Consider the following 21443-nt stretch of genomic DNA (forward strand, 5'->3'; position numbering starts at 1 on the left):
CCTTGGGAATTCGAATGGCGCGTTCGAAACGTAGAAAACCAATACAACGACCAACAAGCATTGGGCACTTTTGGCTAATTAACCGACTATAAAATACGATAACCAATTATTTTGGATAATTTATTGGGTCGATCGAATGATGTCTTTGGTTTTAGACGGTGTCTAGCAGGCTTGCGTTGGACGTTAATTTTAAAGAGTCCATTGGTTTTTTTTTTTTTACCTCCAACCCTTTTTCCGACTTCTTGCTCGGAAGACAGATTCCGTGAATCAATATGGCGGGATAGCGTCAGCTCGGTACGGTTCACAATACTCTGATCGTCTGACCACCGTTAACTGTGCATAGAATTGGCGGCATCGACTACGATAAAGAATAATAGTATTTTCGAAATGGTAAAAATATCGCTCAAGTCAAAAAGCGCGTCGCGGCGGCGACTACGATAAAGCGGGCTCGGTGCGTTTCAGGATTCGCGGCATCTGGCAGCCTGCGTTGTTTTTCTCTTTCCGGCAAAACTATTGTATTGATTCTAACCTGTATTCTTTTGTCCGGACCAAATAACTGGAATTATTTTTTTCCCGGGAGCTCAGAATTTTATAAACATAACGTTTTTGCGTCGAACCTGTAATTCTGTCAAGATCTGTTCGGCTCGTACATCGCCGGTAAGCTTGTAGCTCAGCCCCAAGTTCCATCGCCTCCGGGGGCGGTTCCGCCAATAAGCTTGCAGTCGGATTTTTTTATTATGATCCACCGCGATTAATCAATACCGCAGTCGCCGACTCGCGAAATTTCGTGTTCTGGGCACCTTTGGACGCCAGTAACGTTTGGACTGGACTCTCTTTCCTACACCTGTCTCGAGAAATGGTTAGTACAAAGTTTTTATTCATTCTAGGCTTGTTAATCACGTAGAAGCGTTTGCCCGCAGTCTAAAATCGTTGAAATAGCTTTAGTGCGCGCTAAATTGCTGAAGCCAATTTTTGTGTTTTATAGGCCTCCAATGATGCTAACGTCAAGATGGAAAAAAATCCCGATTCCGGCAGTGATTTTGATGATGACGACGACCCGGACAAAACTGAAGTTCCGGGTAATTATTTATTACTACTCTATCAACCCAAGATAATGTCCCGTAGATACCTAGTATTTTCATAAATATTATTTGCTCTCTTCAAAATGAAAGTAATCTTCCATTCTTTAGTCATATACTTTACTTGGATGGCTTATCAAATACTTGCATTTTGTATAATATGTTCATTGATTGACATGTATACTTGTAATAATTTTTCTGTACATTTGAAATATAATAAATTTATATAATAATAACTGGCATTTTATGTCTAAATAAATACACAACTGAAGTACAATTTTGATCAATTTACTCCAGTCCATTTTTATACTTTCTGGTATATTTTCCATTGTTTTTCCTAACAATTTAACTTTACCTTGTGCTCATGATGAATTATAATAATTATCGTTCTGATAAAAATCGGAAATTAAGAGAGAATTGAAAAATATATTTTTTTTTTATCAGAAATTTATTAGTTATTAGTTATTAATTATTAGTCATTAATGAATAATAAAGATTGAAGAGTATTGTGCAAATACATTAGATTTTCTTTTATGATATTTAATAAATACATTTTTATTTTAAACTATACTTAGGTGGTGGAAAAGATTTGGCAACAGCAGCAAATATTAAAACAACGTTTAAGGATGAAAAAGTACCCAGCACTAGTATTAATGCAAATAATTTAAACAAACCAATAGACCCAGCTTACAAAGCTAATAATTCTAATAACCTAGGTAAATAATTTTCTTTTTAACATCATCTTAATAAAAATTAATTGTAGGAATGAAGAGTTTTATGAGGTAGTATTATACTTGGTATGCACTGTTTCAAGTATACTTACGTCTAAAGTTTGTTTTTTGTACGATTCAATATATTCAGGTTATGCTAAAGGAATGGGTGGCATGTCTAATTGGATGGGTTCGATGGTAAATAACCCTTTTATGAATATGGCTCAAGGATCTTCAAATATGATGTTTCCACAAAATATGCCTTATCCAGGAATGATGCCTCCGGCAATAAGCCAAAATCAGTTTTTACAAGGTACATTTGTGTTTTTACTAAATTAATTAACTAATAATAAATTTAATAAATGGTAAATACATTGTCATTAAAGGTATGGCTGGTGGCTCACCTGGAATGATGGACAGTAATGCTGCTACAAATTTTTTACTGCAACTGATGAGTAGTGGAGGCAGCAATGCTGCTATGGTATCACAGTTGCTTAATGCAGGAGGTCCAGCGGCTACAACATTATTTTTGCAAAACCTGATGCAACAACCATTTACTCAACAAGGATTTCCGATGAGCCAAAAAAATGTACCTCCGTATTGGTTAAATCAGTCGATGAATAATAAAGTAGTTAATTGCTTTTAAATAATGTAACATGTAAGAAGTTTGGTAAACTTATATCCTATTTGTATTTAGATGTCAAGTAATAATCGTACCGGAGAAGAAGAAGAAGACAATGATGATGAAGATATGGGAGTTGCCGAGACTTACGCTGATTACTGGCCAGCCAAACGTTGGTTATTTAATTTTCTTCTTAAAAATTATATTACATTTTTATTAATTTATTATTATTTCAATTTTAGTTAAACTTGGTAAGAAGCATCCAGATCCTGTAGTAGAAACTGCTTCGTTGTCAAGTGTTGAACCAGCTGATGTGAAGTATGAATTGTCAATACCTTTGGAAACGATAAATTCAGGATCTCTTTCTGCACTTCAATTGGAAGCCATCACTTACACGTGTCAACAACATGAGCATATTTTACCAGATGGTTCAAGAGCAGGATTTCTTATTGGAGATGGTGCCGGAGTTGGTAAAGGTCGAACAATTGCTGGCTTAATATACGAGAACTTTTTAAAAGGGCGTAAAAAGGCTATTTGGGTGTCTGTATCAAATGATTTGAAATTTGATGCTGAACGTGATTTGGAAGATATTGGAACAAAAAATATTAAAGTTTACTCACTAAACAAGGTATGGTAATTTTATTTTATATTGTTTTTTCTTTATAATTATGATAATAATAACAAATTTTTAATTTTATTTTAGTTTAAGTACGCCAAAATTAATAGCCCAACAAATGGAAATGTATCCAAAGGAGTTATATTCTCGACTTATTCAGCACTCATAGGTGAATCGAGTGGTGGAGGAAAGTACAAAAGTAGATTAAAACAACTGTTGAATTGGTGTGGTGATAATTATGATGGAGTTGTATCCTTTTGAAAATAAATAATATTTTTTGTAAATTTTGTAAGATAAATTTCTGTAAAACTTTTATTTTTACACAAAACATTAAGTTTGAATATAGAGTCTTATTAAACCAAACCATTTTTATTACTTTGTTTTCCTTAAATTTAACATTAGATTGTGTTTGACGAGTGTCATCGAGCTAAGAATTTATGTCCTGTTGGTTCTACCAAACCAACAAAAACAGGTTTAACTGTTCTAGAACTTCAAAATAAGTTGCCAAATGCTAGAGTTGTTTATGCATCAGCTACTGGTGCTTCAGAACCTAGAAACATGGCATATATGGTGCGTTTAGGTATGTGGGGACAAGGAACAACTTTCCCGGAATTCCTTGATTTTATAAATGCAGTTGAAAAACGGTAATATTCCAATTTGTTCTAAACTAATACTTAAATAAAAAATTATTATTATAATTTTGTTTTCAGTGGTGTTGGTGCAATGGAAATAGTAGCTATGGATATGAAACTCCGAGGAATGTATATTGCCAGACAGTTAAGCTTCCACGGTGTTTCATTTAAAGTTGAAGAAGTACCTTTATCAAAAGAATTTACTCATGTCTATGATAGTGCTGTAAAATTGGTGTGTAACTTTAAAATATGTGTATAACCAGTAGAATAACATTTTTTTCTATATGTTTTAATCTGCTCACATTTTTTTCTAAAATAAACTTTGAGTATTGTAGTTTAGTAGTGTTAACACTGCGAATTTTGGTACTCTTAGTACTTTTTAAGTAAAAAAATAAATGGCAGCATGACTCCTTACTAGATTTTTAGGAAGCGATTGCTTGTAGGTTGAGTAATGTCTATTAATGACTAAAGGCCTGGTTACACAATACGAGTTGCTGACCTGCCATTGGACAGCTACTGCAACTGTGTACTCGCATGCCAGTAAAAACAAAAAATGTTATAGTAACTTGAATGTGAAGTACTGACTGACTCGCATTTGACAGTAACTCGTATGATTCGGTCACACTGTGCAAGTAGCTGCACTAGGCCAGCTAGCTCGGATGCTTGCTTGCATTGTGTAACTAGGCCTTAAGAGCGGGGAGTATTAGCAGTAACTGTCTTAAAGTTTAACTATCAGTCTAAATAAAACGTCCATAACTTATTACAAGTGGTACAACAATTTTGCAGATTTGTAAAATTTTGTATTTAATTTTAAGTAAAATAAGTTTAAATAATTAGAAAAATTAACTACTGTACAAGAATAATATTTTTTTGCTTTAAAAGTAAAATGTAAAAGTTGGTTGAAATTAATTATGTAAATTAAATTTTGTTTGTTATATAGTGGGTCGACGCTATGCATATGTTTCAAGAAGCTGCTGAACTGATAGATGCAGAAAACCGCATGCGAAAAACTATGTGGGGTCAGTTTTGGTCCTCCCATCAAAGATTTTTCAAGTATTTATGCATTGCTGCTAAGGTGAAACACGCTGTTGATGTAGCTAGGTAAGTTTTCTTTTAATGTTTATGGAAATATATTTATTACAATGTAAATTACAAATTCAGGGAAGCGATAAAACATGGAAAATGTGTTATAATTGGGTTACAATCTACCGGAGAAGCTCGCACACTTGAGCAACTTGAAAAAGATGATGGAGAGTTAACTGATTTTGTATCTACTGCTAAGTATGAATTTGTTGTTTTGTATTATGTTCATTTTATAGAGCTAATCATATTTCATTGCATATTATTAGAGGGGTGCTACAATCATTAGTCGAGAAACATTTTCCTGCACCTGATCGCAACCGCATTAAGAAGTTACTGGGAAATGTAGGTATTGAATTGAAGCACTCAAAAACTCAAAATGGTGATTCTCAAGGCCCAAGCAGTTCTAAAGGAGGATGTGGTAGTGAAAAAAGAAAATCTGGTAAAATTATATGCGCAAAATTAAAAATTTAAATTAGTTTTAAGACACAGCACACCTCTTTGTCATTCGACATAAGTTCAAAATATCACTTCTGACTTTTAATAATGCAAAATTCAAGTTAAATCGTTAGCACTTAAATGGCTCTCGGATCCACGACCTCTAGCACTAGTTAAATACTCTCCTAAATGAGTTACCCTTCCTTAATCTGTGAACTTGTGCTTAGTTTAGTTTATATTATATTCTAAATAAAATTTCAATATGTGTAGCAGGTACACTAAATTAACTAAAAATATATTATTTGGGTAATTGACTATACTAATTATAAGGACTTATAAGAAGTAATAATAGTAGTTAAATAATAATTTTTTAAAAATTAATGATGAAAAGTTCATCCTGTAAACAATAATTTAAAACTTGGGTTTTTCACTTCATGCAACAATATTACAAAAATATTTTATTTAAATACAATTGTATCTTAGGACGACAAGCAGCTTCCAGACACATCAAACGGATGAAAGATTCTAGTGAATCTGAATCTAAATCTGATAACGATTCAGATTTTAAAATGTCTGAATCTGAATCAGAAATTAGCGAAGAACATAGTGACGACTCTGAAGCGAGTAGCGACTTCAATCCATTTATTGAAGATGATTCAGATAGTGACGGTAAGTGTAATCAAATTATTTATTAGGTTGTGCTACTGATATCAAATATTGATTTTGTATAATTTTTCTAGGACCCTGGATTGGTGGTGGCAGAGTGAAAAAACGAAAAGTCAAAGTTCCTGCTAAGAAAAAAATAACCACAAAAGATAAAATCCATCAAATAGTACTAAAGTCAAGTATGTCTAACAATAGTCATCACAAAGATGCGATTGATCGCGCCTGCAGCATGAAAGAAGAGTTAATGGAAAGAATTGAGAGACTTGGTGATAAATTACCTCCCAATACTCTTGATCAACTAATTGATGAACTCGGTGGCCCAGAAAATGTCGCAGAAGTAATTACATCATTTTTGTTTTTGTGTATTTAAACTATATTATATAATTGTATATTTATACACAATTTAGATGACTGGAAGAAAAGGAAGAGTAGTTCAAACTGATGGAGGTATACAGTATGAGTCTCGATCCGAACAAGATGCACCTTTAGAAACATTAAATGTTATTGGTAATTCAATGTTTTAATATGTATTTATTAAAATTTAGCTTAACTGGCCTTAAAGTACCAACGCTGCCTTCATGAGGTTTCTTGACAAGTTCACTTTTGGGGTAATCGTCAGTCCGTCACTGTAGAAGAGGCTCCTTTTCACTAAACTGTTTTCTGCTGAACAAACAGACTGCCGGACTGAGTGGTAAACTGGTGATAGTGAGCGCTTACACAATACCCACCTTACCCACTCAGTCTGTTTTCCTCCTCATATTAATAACTAACAATGTAACTAATTAAGTTGGAAAAAGTAACATATCAACTTGTGCCATCCTACCACAGATACATAATATATTTATTACTTTAGAACTGCATTAATAAAAAAGTGTTTTTGTTTTTAAATTAGAAAAACAAAGGTTTATGGATGGAGAAAAGGATGTAGCTATCATATCTGAAGCAGCCAGTTCTGGTATTTCGTTACAAAGCGATCGAAGAGCTCGCAATCAGCGCCGGCGAGTACACATTACACTAGAACTTCCTTGGAGTGCAGATAGGGCCATTCAACAGTTTGGTCGTTCTCATCGTTCTAATCAAGTGAACGCACCAGAGTATATATTTCTTATATCAGATTTAGCAGGTGAAAGACGATTTGCTTCTATAGTTGCAAAGAGATTAGAGAGTCTAGTAAGTAATACTTGTAAAAATATTTTAAGTATGATGTGTAAATATGTATCCATTTGGGAGCGCTAGGCGGTGATGGGTTAAGTCCCATTATCTCCCTATGGGTACATCCTAGTGTCAATGTACAGTACTGATGAGTTATGTCGTAGTCAGTAGCGTGTACAAAAGTAAAAATGAATTTATATTTAGGGTGCACTTACTCATGGTGACAGAAGAGCTACAGAAACTCGTGATTTATCAAAATTTAATATTGATAATAAGTACGGTCGCAGCGCTTTAGAAGCCACAATGAAAACTATTATTGGTTATGAACACCCTATTGTACCTCCACCTGAAGATTATAGTGGCAACTTCTTTGAAGGTAAACATATACATTGATTTAACTTTTTGACATGTTTGATACTAGTATTTTTTTCCGGTTATAGATGTCGGTGGTGCCCTTGTAGGGGTTGGCATGATAATAAACAATGAAGCTAGTCCTGGTAACTTAACTCTGGATAAAGATTACAATAATATAAGCAAGTTCCTAAATCGTATCCTCGGTATGCCTGTTGAACTCCAAAATAGACTATTTCAATATTTCACTGATGTTTTGCATCATATCATCATACAAGCAAAAAAGGCTGGTCGTTTCGACCTTGGAATTATGGGTATAAAAAAATTGCTCTCGAGTCTAAATAATACATTTTTAACTGTGCTCATTAAATTTTTTTTTTAGATCTGGGTACTGCTGGTGAGAATGTGAAGCGAGTAAAACTGTATAGGTTCCTTCGTAAACACGCCACTGGTCAAGCTACAACTGAACTTCATATTGTGCATGTTGAAAGAGGTATGAGTTGGGATGAAGCTGTGGAAAGATCAGGAGAGGCTAAAGCAACTAATGAAGGATTTTATCTTTCCCATCAGGTAAGATACTTACTATTTCAACTATTTTCTTCAAAATAAGTTAGTGTTTTACAGTGCTAACTTGTAAACAAAATAAAAATTGTTAGTAAAACCTACGATCTTGGAATTTTGATTCTTTCAGTTATTCAACAACTACAATTCAGTTTAAAAAAATCACTAAAATGTCTTATTTTTTTTTTTATTTTAATGATAGCCTATTAATAAAATTTAATATGTGGGAATTGTAGCGCCCTATCAAAATCGTTAAATTATTATGTAAAAAACTGATAATATAATTATTCAACTTTTAAAAGGTGATTGTTTATCCACAAAACATATTTTCAGTAAAATTTCAACCCTAGCAAAAACCTAAGCCATAGGCAAAAGGTTATAATATATTTTTGTGATAATATTTTATGTTGTAATCTTACACAGCTGACTTTTTTCACGCGTGGTGTCTGTAAAATATGAATTAATCTGAATAAGTTTTTAAAATAAATGTATCTTTAATTCAAGTGTAAGTTTTGAGAAAATATATCGAAAGAGCTTTAAATTACAGGAAACATTTTGCGATTTGTCTCAACAGTGAAAAAGTAAAAGCGATTATACATAGATAGTGGCTTAAGCATAAATTAGAATAGGTGATTTAGTAGGTTAAAATTGCTATATTAAAAAAATATATGCTCAAGTACTTGTATTTTAATTTATTATTGACTAATAAGTATTACATTATAATTACAGATTAGAAACAACAAAAGTACTGCTGTACTTGCATTAATGGCTGACACTAGTGCCAATAAGAAAGGCGAAAGCACAAAATCACCATCTAAGAAAGACATTATGTTTACGATATCCCGTCCAAATACTGGATTACAGGTTAGTATTAGAGTAAATATAGGTTATATTTCATTACTTGTAATATGTTTGATTTATTCATAGCTGAAACAAGAATCATTAAGTGAACTTGAAAAAAAATACTATAAAGTGGAAACGGATAAAGCGGAAAAACACTGGAAGGAGCAATATATATCATCTGAAAATACTTGCTCACATGCTTACTGGTAAATGTCTTTTATTATGTGAATTTTTATAACAATTGTCGTTGGTTTATATCTATCTAAATTTCTTTTTAAGGCGTGGTAACTGCAAACTTGTAACAGTCGGTCAAGACTGTGAAGTAGGTTTGAGACGCAGAACATATAATGTATTATCAGGTTCTGTTTTAAGTGTGTGGAGTAGGATAGAAAACGTCTTATTATCTCGCACAGGCTCTCATCATAAAATGCAAGTTGTGAGGTTAAAAACTGGTGAAGGCGTAAAAATAGTCGGTAAGTTCTACAACTATTTTGAATTTTATAATAAATTATAATCAAAATAATTATTAACTAATTTCTTTGAAATAGGTACATTAATACCGAAATCATGTGTTGAAGCACTGAAACAAGACCTGGGTTCAGATGCTGAAAAAACAGAAGAAATCAGCCCATCGGTTTAAGGAATAAGAATAGTGTTTTTTTAATTAGATAACTAAAGCGTCTCTAAGAGTACTGCAATAAGTTAGAAGGTGAAAAACATTCCTTTACCAAACTAATTTCTTTTTATATTGAAATTAAATTTGTAATTTTTAAACTTATTTTCTTATAATTAACTGTATTTAAAAAAAAAATTGACTATGAATGTTTTATTTATTGAATATTTCTGTATAATAATAAGTTTTATAAAAGGGGGGAAACAAAATTAGTCATCCTTACTGGAATTATACTTCCGCTGTTTTTTTTTAAATGATTTTACATATAAATATATGTATATATATATATATATATTTATATTTTTTTCCTTGTAAATGTGAATATTTTTGTTTTAATTCTATGATGTATTTTCTTTTGTTGTCTATTTTCACTACCCTAGTCCCTTTTTGTATCTTTATCTCCTAGCCATTAAATGTTCTACTTAATAAGTAATGACTAAGCACTTCAATTTTTCTGTTGAAATAATCTAGCTGGTTTTTATTTCCAATCATTTGAACAAATTTATACTTTTGAGTGTTATTTCCAATTCAATTAGTATACAGTAAGACTTTTCATTTTTATGGTAGAATGGTGTCTTATTGATTTATAATATTATATGTGTATTCATTAACATTTAACACTAAGTAACTTATCATTTTAGTTATAAGTATACTAAGTAACTATCATAAAGTAATTATATATAGATTTTACAATTTAGTGTAGAGTTAATCAAATACGGTTATTCTCTTATAATGCACATGTGTATATTTTTTAATACTAAAATGTGAAAAAATAACAGTTTTTATTGTATAATTTGTTCATTTGTATAAGGAACATTTTTTAAATTATAAAACGAACTAATACATCAGTAAGGTTTATATATAAATATACATATAATTTTATTTAACTTAAATGTTGAAACTAATTTGACTAAAATTCTGTAATCCAGTTTCTATTTTATATATTGTTTGTTACTCAAAATTAGAACATAAATATTAAAGTGTATAATTATCTCAATAGCATTAAGCTAGTTTTATGATTATGTTAAGAATTTATATGAATAATAATGTAATTTGTACATAGTTTTTTTATGAGCTATGTAGTTTGTAGACAATTATTTAGGCGATTAATTTTTCTTTTATTTCTAGAGCAATATATCTTCTTGTGAAACACTTATGATTTTAATTACTACCTTATAGGTAGTACGGTTTTTAAAATATTTTTTTAGTTCTATTCCTGATTAATGGCTTACACAAACTTGTATATTACATAATTTTTGTTTAGCCAACGACTTCTGTTATCAAAACCACCTAGACAGAAACATCATCTGTTATACAGTTTAATATAGTACATTTCATTTAAATTTAATACAAAATTTGGATTTAACACAGTTCTAATAAGAAATCATTAAATTGGAAATATCATTTGTTAATGATATCACACTATAAAGTTTATTCCTTTGTTGACTTTTATTTAAAGTAAAACAACACATTTTCCGGTAAAAATGTGTTATTAGTAATCTTGAGCATTGATGTGCAAAAATCTTCAATAGTACCTATATTATATTTAATTTTGTACTTAACATTCTAAATCTTCAGTTTGGTCTAAAAATGAGTAATGGTTTGTACATAATGATTATATATTGTAATTCTGTTAACAAGCTTGGAAAAGAAAAAAATATTTTTTAGATTTTAAGCTATATACTTGGGTGATTTATTTACAAAAGTTGCATAAAGGAAGAAAGAATGAATGTCGAAAGCAATATTTGAAGAATTTACATAATACTAGTATTCTGTATTATTTATAGGTGGTTGAAATTAGTGTGGTATCAGAATTATAGAATAGATGAAACATATACCTAATGAGCTATATTCGAAGACCATAAAAGGCAAAGCAGAATATATTTTGTTATTACTTATTAGTTTTGATGTTATCAAGTTTCTTTTTTGAAAATTAAATTGATAAGGTAAAGTATACAACATAATATGATAAGAGATACCTTAGTTTGTGGTTAAAAATAAGTATTAAGTTTCAAGTTGTAGAATCTTCTAGTAGTGTTCTTAGTTTGTCTTTAAAGTTGGCGATTTTCCAAAATATTTTGTGAAGCCTACATCAAATATAGTATTAAATTTTTTATAAATGTAGTAACGTTTTTGTTATTAGTTCATTAAAATAAAATAAAAGATGTCAGAAAATCTTGAAAATAATTTTAAGTTGCTGAAAGAACAAGGCAACGCAGCATTCAAGTCTGGAGATTGGCTCAAGGCACTAGAATATTATACTTCGGCACTGAATTTACTTAAAGAAAATGGACAAGATAAAGCTATTTTGTATAAAAATCGTGCAGCGGCTTACAATAAACTAAATGAATATCAAAATGCTATTCGTGATTGTAGCGCATCTTTGGATATAGTTTCCAACGATCCAAAAGCATTATATCGTCGATGTTTTGCTTATGAGCAATTGGGTAAGTTTGAAGAAGCGTATGTTGATGCTAAACAATGTCTATTGTCTGATCCAACAAACAAAGAAATACAACCTGTCCTATCAAGATTACATCCAATTGTACAAGAAAAACTGAGGGAAAACGCTCAGCTTTCCAATAAAATCGAAAGTATGTTTAAGTATGCGTTTACCATTGAAGAAAGTATAGAAAGACGTATTACCGCCATTAAAAACTTACTGGTTTTGTCAAAAGAATCGAGCAGTGGTTGTGTTTCCTTACTAAAATCTGGTATTATTAATAAAGTCAAAGTTCTATTAAAGAACGACAAGAATGCTGAAGTACGTTTAAATGCTTTGCGAATCGTAGGCCAGCTTTGTAAAAATGATGAATCCTGTACTAAGCAAGTATTAGTTGATCTTGGTGTACCGTGGTTTGTTGATGCTTTGAATACAGATAATCAAAATGAAATAAATGGTGTAACATATATTATTCAAGCAGCCTTGAACAGTTTAACCGGAATGGCAAACACTTTGGACAGTTCACCAAATGAAGAAAAATGTAAAAAGAATTCAAAAGAAATTGATGCAATATTAACATGCTTAGTTTGCTCTGTAGACCGGCATTCAATTAATAAATTTGCGCGAGATTCAATTATTGAAATATTGACTAGAAATATTCATTATGATAATGTTAATTGGGCTGAACGTTTGATTGACATGAAAGGATTGCAAAGACTATTGGATGTAGCGAGTGAACTTATTGAAACTACATATGAATCAAAAATGGATATTACTGAGTACTCTCATACTAACGTGTCTGTATGTTTGTCAAGAATTTATGACAATTTGACTTGTGATAAGTCAAGAGAAAAATATGTAGGCGCTGTAGATGAATTTCTAAGGAATAAACTACTTGACCCAGATATTGAATCAAAAGTTCGTGCTGTGTCTACAATCACTGTATTACTTATGGGCCCAATAGATGTTGGAAATTCAATTATAGCAAGAGATGGTATGTTTAAGTTAGTTCTCTAACTGATCTAATACCTTATTAAAACTGTTATTTTTCATAGGTATTATTGAAATGATCCTTGCCATGGCCACGACTGATGACAAAGTTCAACAGAAAATCGCCTGTGAGTGTATCATTGCTGCCACCACAAAAAAAAGTAAAATTACTCCCATTGTCAAACAGGGAACACAAATTTTAAAAAATCTTTATAAAAGTGGAGAAGATGAGATACGCATTCGCGCTTTAGTCGGATTGTGTAAGTTAGGTAGTAGTGGTGGGACTGATGCATCCATACGTCCATTTTCAGAAGGGGCAACACTGAAATTAGCTGAAGCCTGCCGAAGGTTTTTAATACATCCCAATACCAAGGCAGACACTAAAAGATGGGCTGTTGAAGGGTTGTCTTATTTAACATTAGATGCTGAAGTCAAAGAAAAACTAATCGAGGACCAAGCTGCTCTTGTAGCTATTATGGGTTTGGCCAAATCAGAAAAAACGTCTGCAATGTATGCTCTAGTATCAATTTTTGTTAACTTATGTAATGCATATGAAAAACAAGAAGTCATACCTGAAATGATAGAACTTGCAAAGTTTTCGAAATGTCATGTACCAGAAAATCATGAGCTGGATGATGTTGATTTTGTTAATAAAAGAATTACACTTTTATGTAAATATGGAGTAATTAGTGTTCTCGTTCTATTGGCCAAAACTGAAAGCACCAACATTAAAGAACTCATCTCCCGTTTGTTTAACGCTATTTGTGTTATACCCGAACTTAGAGGTGAAGTGGCCAAATTAGGAGGTATTAAAACTCTTTTAGCTCTGGCTCATTCTGGTACAGCTAAGGGAAAAAATCAAGCAGCTCAAGCTATTGCCCGAATTGGGATTTCTATTAACCCAGAAGTCTCTTTCAAAGAACAACGTTGTCTGGAATCGATCCGACCCCTTTTAGGTCTCCTACATCCAGATTGTTCGGCTTTGGAAAATTTTGAGGCAATGATGGCTCTTTGTAATATGGCGTCTGTCAATGAAAGGGTACGAAAAAAAATAGTTGATTCCAGTGGACTGCAATTAATTGAAAGTTATCTTTTTGAGGAACACCAAATGTTAAGGAGAGCATCAGTTCAATGTTTTACCAATCTTATGATATCACCTGAAGTCATTAAACATTTTGAAGGAGAAAATGACAAGTTGAAAATGCTTTTTCTGTTATGTGAAGATGATGACGAAGACACTGCGTTGGCTGCTGCTGGAGGTGTTGCAATTGCGGTTTCAAATAGTGTTAAATGTAGCAAAAAATTATTGACGTTTAACAACTGGGAAGAGTCTTTAAAAGTTATTTTAGCACATCCGAACAGTGGAATGCAACACAGAGCTTTAGTGATTGCTTATAGTTTAATTGAAGCTGATAAAGAAATAGCTGAAAAAATTTTTGCAACTGAAATAATGGAAATATTGATGGCTCTATCCATAATGAAAGATGATAAATCAAAAGATATAAAAGAAATGGCTGAAAAGTGCTTAAAACTAGCGGAAGATTTAAAAGTAATTAAAAAATCTGAAGAGTAATAAGTTTATAGTATATTTTGTTCAAATCATCAGAATTTTTAAATTCACACTTATTTTTTATGTATTGTATAGTTTTATGAAATGATTTATTACTATTAACCATTTTTGTTTACAACTATTTATTTAATTAATGATTAATAATTAAATTATTTTTGAACAACTTAATTAGATTTTAAAAAAAAATATCAAATTTTTTTTTTTTTTATATTAGTTTTTCTTTTAAAGATTATAATATTTTATATTTTACAGATTTTATATTACAATATTATATTTTAAGGAAATTTCAGGGTATATAAATAATGAAAACAACTGTTCACAATAGTCGTTTTACATGATAGTATTATTTTATGTTAAGGTATTTATTATTCATTTATTTATTTATCAAAGAACTGCATAGTTGTATTTAAGGGTATATAATAATATTTACTGAAAACGCATTAAGTAGTTTTACATTCTAAATGTGTGTTATTTTATACTAACTGAATTAATAAATATTTTGTTTTATTATTTATTTAAACATATTATACATGCTCATAGTATTATTTATAATATATTTGCAAATAAATCAACCATTTTAAGATTAAGAATGTATCTTTAAAGTGTAATAATTACAATTACAATTATTGTAAAACGGTAAGTTCAAAGTTGTATGCAATCAGAAAACGTTAGATATTAATATAATATAAAATATATTGATTTATATTTTATACTTTTTTATTACATTTGGACACACTGAATAATGTTAGACATAGCTTATCAGATAAAAAAAAACACTTATCAATTTATTCTTATCAAAACATAAAAATGTAGTTTCTTTTTAAGGAGTTGGTTGCATTAATTTAAATTGTAATAATTTATGGAGTATTAATATTTTTCTCTATAATTATAAATTTGAGTAACTTAAAATATTTAAAATCAGCATTCAATTTTCTGTACAAGCGTTTTATAAATGTGTTTTTTCTTAGTGCCATTAAATGTGAGCTATATAGTAAGTGTGTTTGTATACTTGTGTCAATTTGTAGATATAAGTGCAGTCAATTTTCCAATTATCTTGGTGTTCCAACAGGATTCTTTTTTTTAAATTGTTGTACACTCCACTTAATTATTCCATTAGAATAATTATTTTTAGGATCCTCCCGTTCTCCAGACCAATAAGTTGTAAGTTTTCTGAACACGCCTGGTTTTGGTTTTACTGTAGTTGTTGTTAAGACTTCTCCGTCTGACTCTTGTACGCCATCATCTTGTTGATCTTGTTCAATTATTTGATTATTGACAATTTGTCCATGTTCAACATCATTTTCGTGTCCTTTCTTAAAGCCACTTGCTGAACCAAAACCAAAGCTAGTACCTAAGTATTTATCGTACATTTTGTTATGAACAATTTCTTGGTTGACATTTCCATCACCAGTCTTAATTCTGTAGCCACCACCAAAATGTAACCCGATTCCAACATTTCCAGAAACGCCAAATGAATTATAAATATGATTTCTATGACTATTTATTGTGGACAAGCTCCTTGGTATAGGATACAATATTGATTTTGTATTGTTTATTTGTTGAAGACTAGTAGCAATGAGATTTAAAACTGTTAACACCTGAAAACAAATCAAATAAATTTAATGCTATTATAGGTTAAAATATTATACTATAGATAGGAAAGTTAATATTACAACCCAAAATATCTTATGTCGCATTTCTGGATTTAACTTTGTTTGGAAATCCAAAAACAATAGAGGTTAATCCATTTAAGGGTTCTTATAAAAGTGGAACTAAGTTCAGATACATAATAACTAAAAAACTTTTTTTATTTGATGCCTAATAACTTTATAAACCTTTCAGAATAAGAAAAAATATGGATTTATTTTTATAAATAATTTTTAATATTAACAGTCAAAGAATTGCTAAGAACTGAGTAATAATATTGTATAAGTACATAAGTTTTATAAAATAATTTTAACGTATATGGCATGTATTATTAATCATATAACTCGTGATATTGTTAATATGTTTTAATTATTGAAAGTTCTCTCTTGAAAATTAGAATGTATATTTTAAATGGGATTTGTTTACAAAACAGTTCACCTCAATTCTAATTTTATGGCTTTGAACATTGAAAAGTACCATTAGACAAAATATTTAAAAATGTTTCTTATCAAATACATTTTTCTATTAACTTCATAATTATTTGGCAATAGTTCACATTAACAAAAATATATATATATCCACAAAGTTGGGTATACTTACAATGGAGAGCCATGTGTTAAAATTATTTTGTGTAAAAATAAGCTTCATTTTAAGTTAAGTTATTATGTAGACTCCTTTTTAGCAACTGTCAACTATTTGAGTAAAATGTAGTTTCGTGTTTGATAAAAAAAATGTTCAACACTGTTACTTTCTCTATCCCCTATGGTGGTATTATACATGAGGGCTATTTAAAATGATTACATAATTAAGTATATATATATATATATATTTAATTATGTATGTAAATTACCATTGAATTAAAATATAATTATAGTATTTGGCAACAAAGCTCAAAATCAATATATACACCAAAATAAAATGTATTTAGACTATTATAATTTTAACTATTATAATTATAATTAAAATAATTAAAACTGTAGTACTTATTATGTGGCGATAGCAATTTTTGCCAAGAAAAATGTATGGTTACAAGCTTTTAAGGGCAGAACAATATGGTGTTTTCTAAATGAGTTTAGGACAACTAATTTTAATTTATAAAATATATTATGACAAATATATATTTGTGTTAAAGATTTTATGAAATGAAATATAATCTTAACTTAATAACTTATCTTAACTTAATACTTATCTTAACTTAATAATCTTTGGATGTATCCTTAGTAATCCATATGTAATCCATGTCTTTGATTTGTTTCTGACTCATTGCAGAGTCTATCTTCAAAGCGATAGTTCACTGATGCTATTATACTTAGTATAGAAGGATTCAAACGTTGTCAGATATTTGTGTTAGTTGATAAGAGTATGATACATTTTGTATCCTTTTAAAAAATGTTAGTAATTATTATGCTAATTGGGAAAATATTCAATGTGTGAATTTTAACTGCTAATTAAGTATAACTCTACAATTTGGTAGACAAATATTAGGTATATAATAGTAGAGCCTCAGAAATTATACACTTAATTTTACTTAAACATTTTACTTATTAACATATCCTTTAAAAATTTATGTACCACATTAATCCTATTATTTACTTATAATATGGATTTATAGTGAGTTTACTTATAATTTTTGGCTAACACTATTTAAGCACGCAACTTGGTTTACCAAAACAAAAAAATATATATATATACATATATCATTGTATGTTATAATGATCAATACGTCATAAATATGTATAAATCAATATATGTTAATTATTATAAAGTAACACTGCTGTCCTTCAATTCGGTAATTCTGTTATCGAATTTTGATTCAAAATCAGTACACTGATTGATTTACGAAAATAGTATGTTGTCTTGCCAAAAAATAGTTTTACATGTTATAAATACCTATTGTTGTATCTTTAACTATAATATTATATGTACATACTATGTATTATATAATATAAGCAAGACGGAGGGTAAATTGATTTGTTACGAGTATTTGTAACTGTAATACAATCTCATCCGCCGTTATTATCTCTCATCATTTCCATATTATGTTACAAAATCATCAAGAATTTCGAGATAACTTTATGACTTGTAACATTTAAAACAATGAAAGACTTGTACACCTAATTGATGAAATCAACAATTGTTGATAACGTATAAAATTTATCTGACACACTACTATACATCATGTAACAGATTTTACACATAACGCATTAATAGGACACATGGGAAGCGTCTACCATCTACTTCATTAATTGCTGATAGTTTAGAAACTTTATATATATATATATCTAAACTATTTCCATTCAGTTCGGTAAAAACATAATATTTATGATTTCAGGTATTGAGTTAATTTCAGGACAATGACAAACGAAGCCGACGCGGACTTGGTCGAAGAAGTGGAGCCCAAACTTAAGTACGTTCGTCTCACCAATGACGTGCAAACCATACTGACCAAGGATGGTGTGAGTTACTTGGCAGCCCATCCTAAATTCTTATGCATCGGCACCAACTGGGGCTCGGTGCACCTGCTTGATTTTGAGGGCAACATCGTTAAAAACCGACAATTGCGTCCGCATACGGTGGCCGTCAACCAGATAAGCATCGACAGCCGCGGTGAGTTTATAGCCACTTGCTCGGACGATGGCAACGTGTTTGTGTACGGACTATACACGCAAGAGGACGCCCAAGAGGTTTCGCTTGGACGGTGCGTCAAATCAGTGGCAATCGACCCGTTGTACCACAAGTCAGGCGCGTACCGGCGGTTTGTCACGGGCGACGACCGGCTGATGTTACACGAACGCACATTTCTGGGCCGTACAAAGTCGGTAGTACTGTGCGATGCCGAAGGCGCCGTGCACAACATGAACTGGCATAATCGGTTCGTGGCCTGGTCGTCGAACATTGGGCTCCGCGTGTACGACGTGGTAGCTCGGTGCTCGCTGGGCCTAATCAAGTGGGACAAACGCGATAACGTCGTGCCCAGTTCGTTTCGGTGCAACCTTACGTGGAAAGACAGCGGCACGCTGCTAGTCGGCTGGGTGGACACGGTGCGCATTTGCGGGGTCCGCCGGCGGCAGCAACGGCTCAACAAGGACATGCCCGAATATAAGGTGGAGCCGTTGTCAATGTTCCGCATCGATTATTTCATCAGCGGCATCGGGCCGCTAGACAACGATCAATTGGTCATCTTGTGCTATTCCAAAGAGAAGGACGCCGATGGCAAATCGATGCGACCGCAGTTGTACGTCGTCGAGGCTAAGGAGTCCAAGTACGTAGAACTGTGCACGGACAACTTGTCGCTGCGAGGCTTCCAAGATTTTGGGTGCAACGACTACGCCCTAGAAAGCCTGGTCGTGGAGAATCTGTTCGTCGTGGTCAGTCCCAAGGACGTGGTGGTGGCCAACCCGTGCGACGCCGACGACCGCATCGAATGGCTAGTAGAGCACAACAAGTACTCGGACGCCATGGCCGTCGTCAATTCTAAGAACGTCGTGCTAAACCGTAACTCTCGCATATCCGTAGGCAAAAAGTATCTCGATCATTTGCTATTCACTGAAGAATACGCACAAGCCGGTCGGCTGGCCGCCGAGCTGTTCGGCAACGAAAAAAAACTGTGGCAGGAAGAGATATTTAAATTTGCACAGGTGCACCAACTGCGGCAGGTGTGCTGCTACTTGCCCAGGGGCGAGGTGACGTTGGACTCGCATATCTACGAAATGGTACTGTACGAGTACTTGAAACTGGAACCAGACGGATTTTTGAAAATTATTAAGCAATGGTCGCCGTCTCTGTACAACGTGTCGGCGGTCACTAACGCGCTCATAGAACACTTGATCGCCAACTCCAGTTCGGAATTGTTGGAAGCACTGGCTATTCTGTACACCCACTCGGGCAAGTTTGACAAAGCCCTAGCGGCGTACCTGAAGCTCCGGCATAAGGGCGTGTTCGAGCTGATCGCCAAGCACGATCTGTACGGGCAGGTGCATGGCATGATCGAGCAACTCATGGACTTAGATTGCGACCAGACCATCAAGATACTGCTGGCAAAGGACTCGATACCGATAGACGTGGCGGTGGCTAAGCTGCAGAACAACAAACTGTACCTGTACACGTATTTGGACGCGTTGGAAAAGAAAGACACGCGCGCACTGGGCAGGCGCAATTTCCACAAGGATCTGGTGCTGCTTTACGCGGAGTTCTCACGTGACAAGCTGTTACCTTTGCTCAAGCGCAGCGACAATTATTCGATCGCCGAAGCGTTGGACGTGTGCAAACGACTGGAGTACTACCCAGAAATGGTGTACCTGCTGGGTCGGATGGGCAACACCAAAGACGCGCTCAACCTGGTCATGTCGCAGCTGGACGACATCGAGCAAGCCATCGAGTTCTGCCGGGACCAGAACGACCTGGATTTGTGGCACGACCTGATAGGCTTGTCTTTGAACCGCCCGGACTTCCTCAAGGTGTTGTTGCAGAAGATCGGCACGTACGTGGATCCGAGAATCCTAATTCGGCGGATTGGTAAGCACACCGAAATACCGGGACTCAAGAACGCGCTGGTCAAGATGATGACCGACTACAACTTGCAGGTGTCCGTGGAACAAGGGTGTACCAAAATCGTCGTGTCCGACTGCTTTGATTTGCACGAAAAGTTGTTCGACGTTCGGCGAAAGGGCTGTAGCGTGGACGAGCAACACCTGTGCAGTGCCTGCCAGAAGTGTATTATCAGACCAGACCGTGTAGGAGGTAACGCCGTCATTTTCTATTGCCAGCACGCGTTCCACCAGGAATGCATACCGATGGACGGCCTGGAAGCAGCTTGCATAATCTGCATGGACAGCCGGATGAAACAAGCGACATTCCAATAAACTAAAATGTCCAAATCGTGCCTTAAATATTTATTTAACGTTATGCTCAATATATTATGTTATACGCGCTTACCCTTGTTATTAACTGAAGTTGTGTTATATTTTTTCAAAACAATATTTTAACGATAAAATTTTGATGTTAGTCATTGCGATATATTTTATAAATTATTATTTTTTTATGTACGTATTATTCTCATGTTTTGTAATATTGATTAATTATTATTTATTTATAAATATAATATATGTTTATTATATTATACACCTATATTATAGTATATTGTAAATGTAAAATCCCTGATCATATTTTTAAATATATAAAAAAAAAATCACTTAATGATGATTGATGAGCATAAAAATACTGGGAGACAAAAAATAGAAATACAGGAAGTTTTTAAACCCCTTCCAGGGGGAAATGGACAACTTTGACTGTTTATATGCAGCACTAAAATGATGACGTACACCATTATTTTTCCAAAAGCTATGACGTGCTGTTTTTGTAAGTTGGTAA

The 21443-nt window shown here is 32.7% G+C and overlaps 4 protein-coding genes across 4 annotated transcripts; 3 read left to right on the plus strand and 1 right to left on the minus strand.

The window, feature by feature from the left end:
- The first annotated feature begins 331 nt into the window (after positions 1-331).
- LOC126846095 (protein strawberry notch) lies at positions 332-10007 on the plus strand. Its single transcript, XM_050585217.1, has 24 exons — positions 332-859; positions 986-1079; positions 1655-1795; positions 1941-2102; positions 2176-2417; positions 2487-2583; positions 2654-3039; positions 3115-3276; positions 3430-3671; positions 3738-3891; positions 4600-4760; positions 4821-4940; positions 5009-5181; positions 5661-5846; positions 5918-6180; positions 6251-6350; positions 6736-7013; positions 7200-7371; positions 7436-7660; positions 7729-7916; positions 8637-8771; positions 8835-8956; positions 9030-9223; positions 9299-10007. The coding sequence occupies exons 1-24, from the start codon at positions 857-859 to the stop codon at positions 9388-9390; spliced, it is 4092 nt and encodes a 1363-aa protein (XP_050441174.1). The 5' UTR covers positions 332-856; the 3' UTR covers positions 9391-10007.
- Positions 10008-11423: 1416 nt separating this feature from the next.
- Positions 11424-14559, plus strand: LOC126846408 (protein unc-45 homolog A). The gene is made up of 2 exons (XM_050585776.1): positions 11424-12860; positions 12922-14559. The coding sequence occupies exons 1-2, from the start codon at positions 11588-11590 to the stop codon at positions 14427-14429; spliced, it is 2781 nt and encodes a 926-aa protein (XP_050441733.1). The 5' UTR covers positions 11424-11587; the 3' UTR covers positions 14430-14559.
- Positions 14560-15078: 519 nt separating this feature from the next.
- LOC126846410 (uncharacterized) lies at positions 15079-16803 on the minus strand. Its single transcript, XM_050585778.1, has 2 exons — positions 16674-16803; positions 15079-16024 (listed from the first exon to the last, which is right to left on the minus strand). Exons 1-2 carry the CDS (start codon positions 16719-16721, stop codon positions 15476-15478), a joined length of 597 nt encoding a protein of 198 aa, XP_050441735.1. The 5' UTR covers positions 16722-16803; the 3' UTR covers positions 15079-15475.
- LOC126846409 (vacuolar protein sorting-associated protein 41 homolog) lies at positions 15242-21128 on the plus strand. The gene is made up of 2 exons (XM_050585777.1): positions 15242-15417; positions 18406-21128. The coding sequence occupies exon 2, from the start codon at positions 18428-18430 to the stop codon at positions 20933-20935; it is 2508 nt and encodes an 835-aa protein (XP_050441734.1). The 5' UTR covers positions 15242-15417; positions 18406-18427; the 3' UTR covers positions 20936-21128.
- The last annotated feature ends 315 nt before the right edge of the window (positions 21129-21443 follow it).

The sequence above is a fragment of the Adelges cooleyi genome, unplaced genomic scaffold, assembly GCF_023614345.1.
Source record: "Adelges cooleyi isolate 19-005CV unplaced genomic scaffold, UGA_ACOO_1.1 ACOO_flye_CR_arks_rails_tigmint_CR_PRNA_9, whole genome shotgun sequence".
Lineage (NCBI taxonomy): Eukaryota > Metazoa > Arthropoda > Insecta > Hemiptera > Adelgidae > Adelges > Adelges cooleyi.

What these genes read in the sequence shown, in the direction of transcription:
- LOC126846409 (XM_050585777.1), top strand. Translation starts at nt 18,428, where the DNA reads ATGACAAACGAAGCCGACGCGGACTTGGTCGAAGAAGTGGAGCCCAAA.
- LOC126846095 (XM_050585217.1), top strand. An exon ending in CACGCTGTTGATGTAGCTAG is followed by an intron (nt 4,761 to 4,820) that starts GTAAGTTTTCTT and finishes TTACAAATTCAG; the next exon opens with GGAAGCGATAAAACATGGAA. An exon ending in TAGTGAAAAAAGAAAATCTG is followed by an intron (nt 5,182 to 5,660) that starts GTAAAATTATAT and finishes ATTGTATCTTAG; the next exon opens with GACGACAAGCAGCTTCCAGA.
- LOC126846408 (XM_050585776.1), top strand. Translation starts at nt 11,588, where the DNA reads ATGTCAGAAAATCTTGAAAATAATTTTAAGTTGCTGAAAGAACAAGGC. An exon ending in TTCAATTATAGCAAGAGATG is followed by an intron (nt 12,861 to 12,921) that starts GTATGTTTAAGT and finishes TATTTTTCATAG; the next exon opens with GTATTATTGAAATGATCCTT.
- LOC126846410 (XM_050585778.1), bottom strand. Translation starts at nt 16,721, where the DNA reads ATGAAGCTTATTTTTACACAAAATAATTTTAACACATGGCTCTCCATT. An exon ending in TTAACACATGGCTCTCCATT is followed by an intron (nt 16,025 to 16,673) that starts GTAAGTATACCC and finishes ATTTGTTTTCAG; the next exon opens with GTGTTAACAGTTTTAAATCT.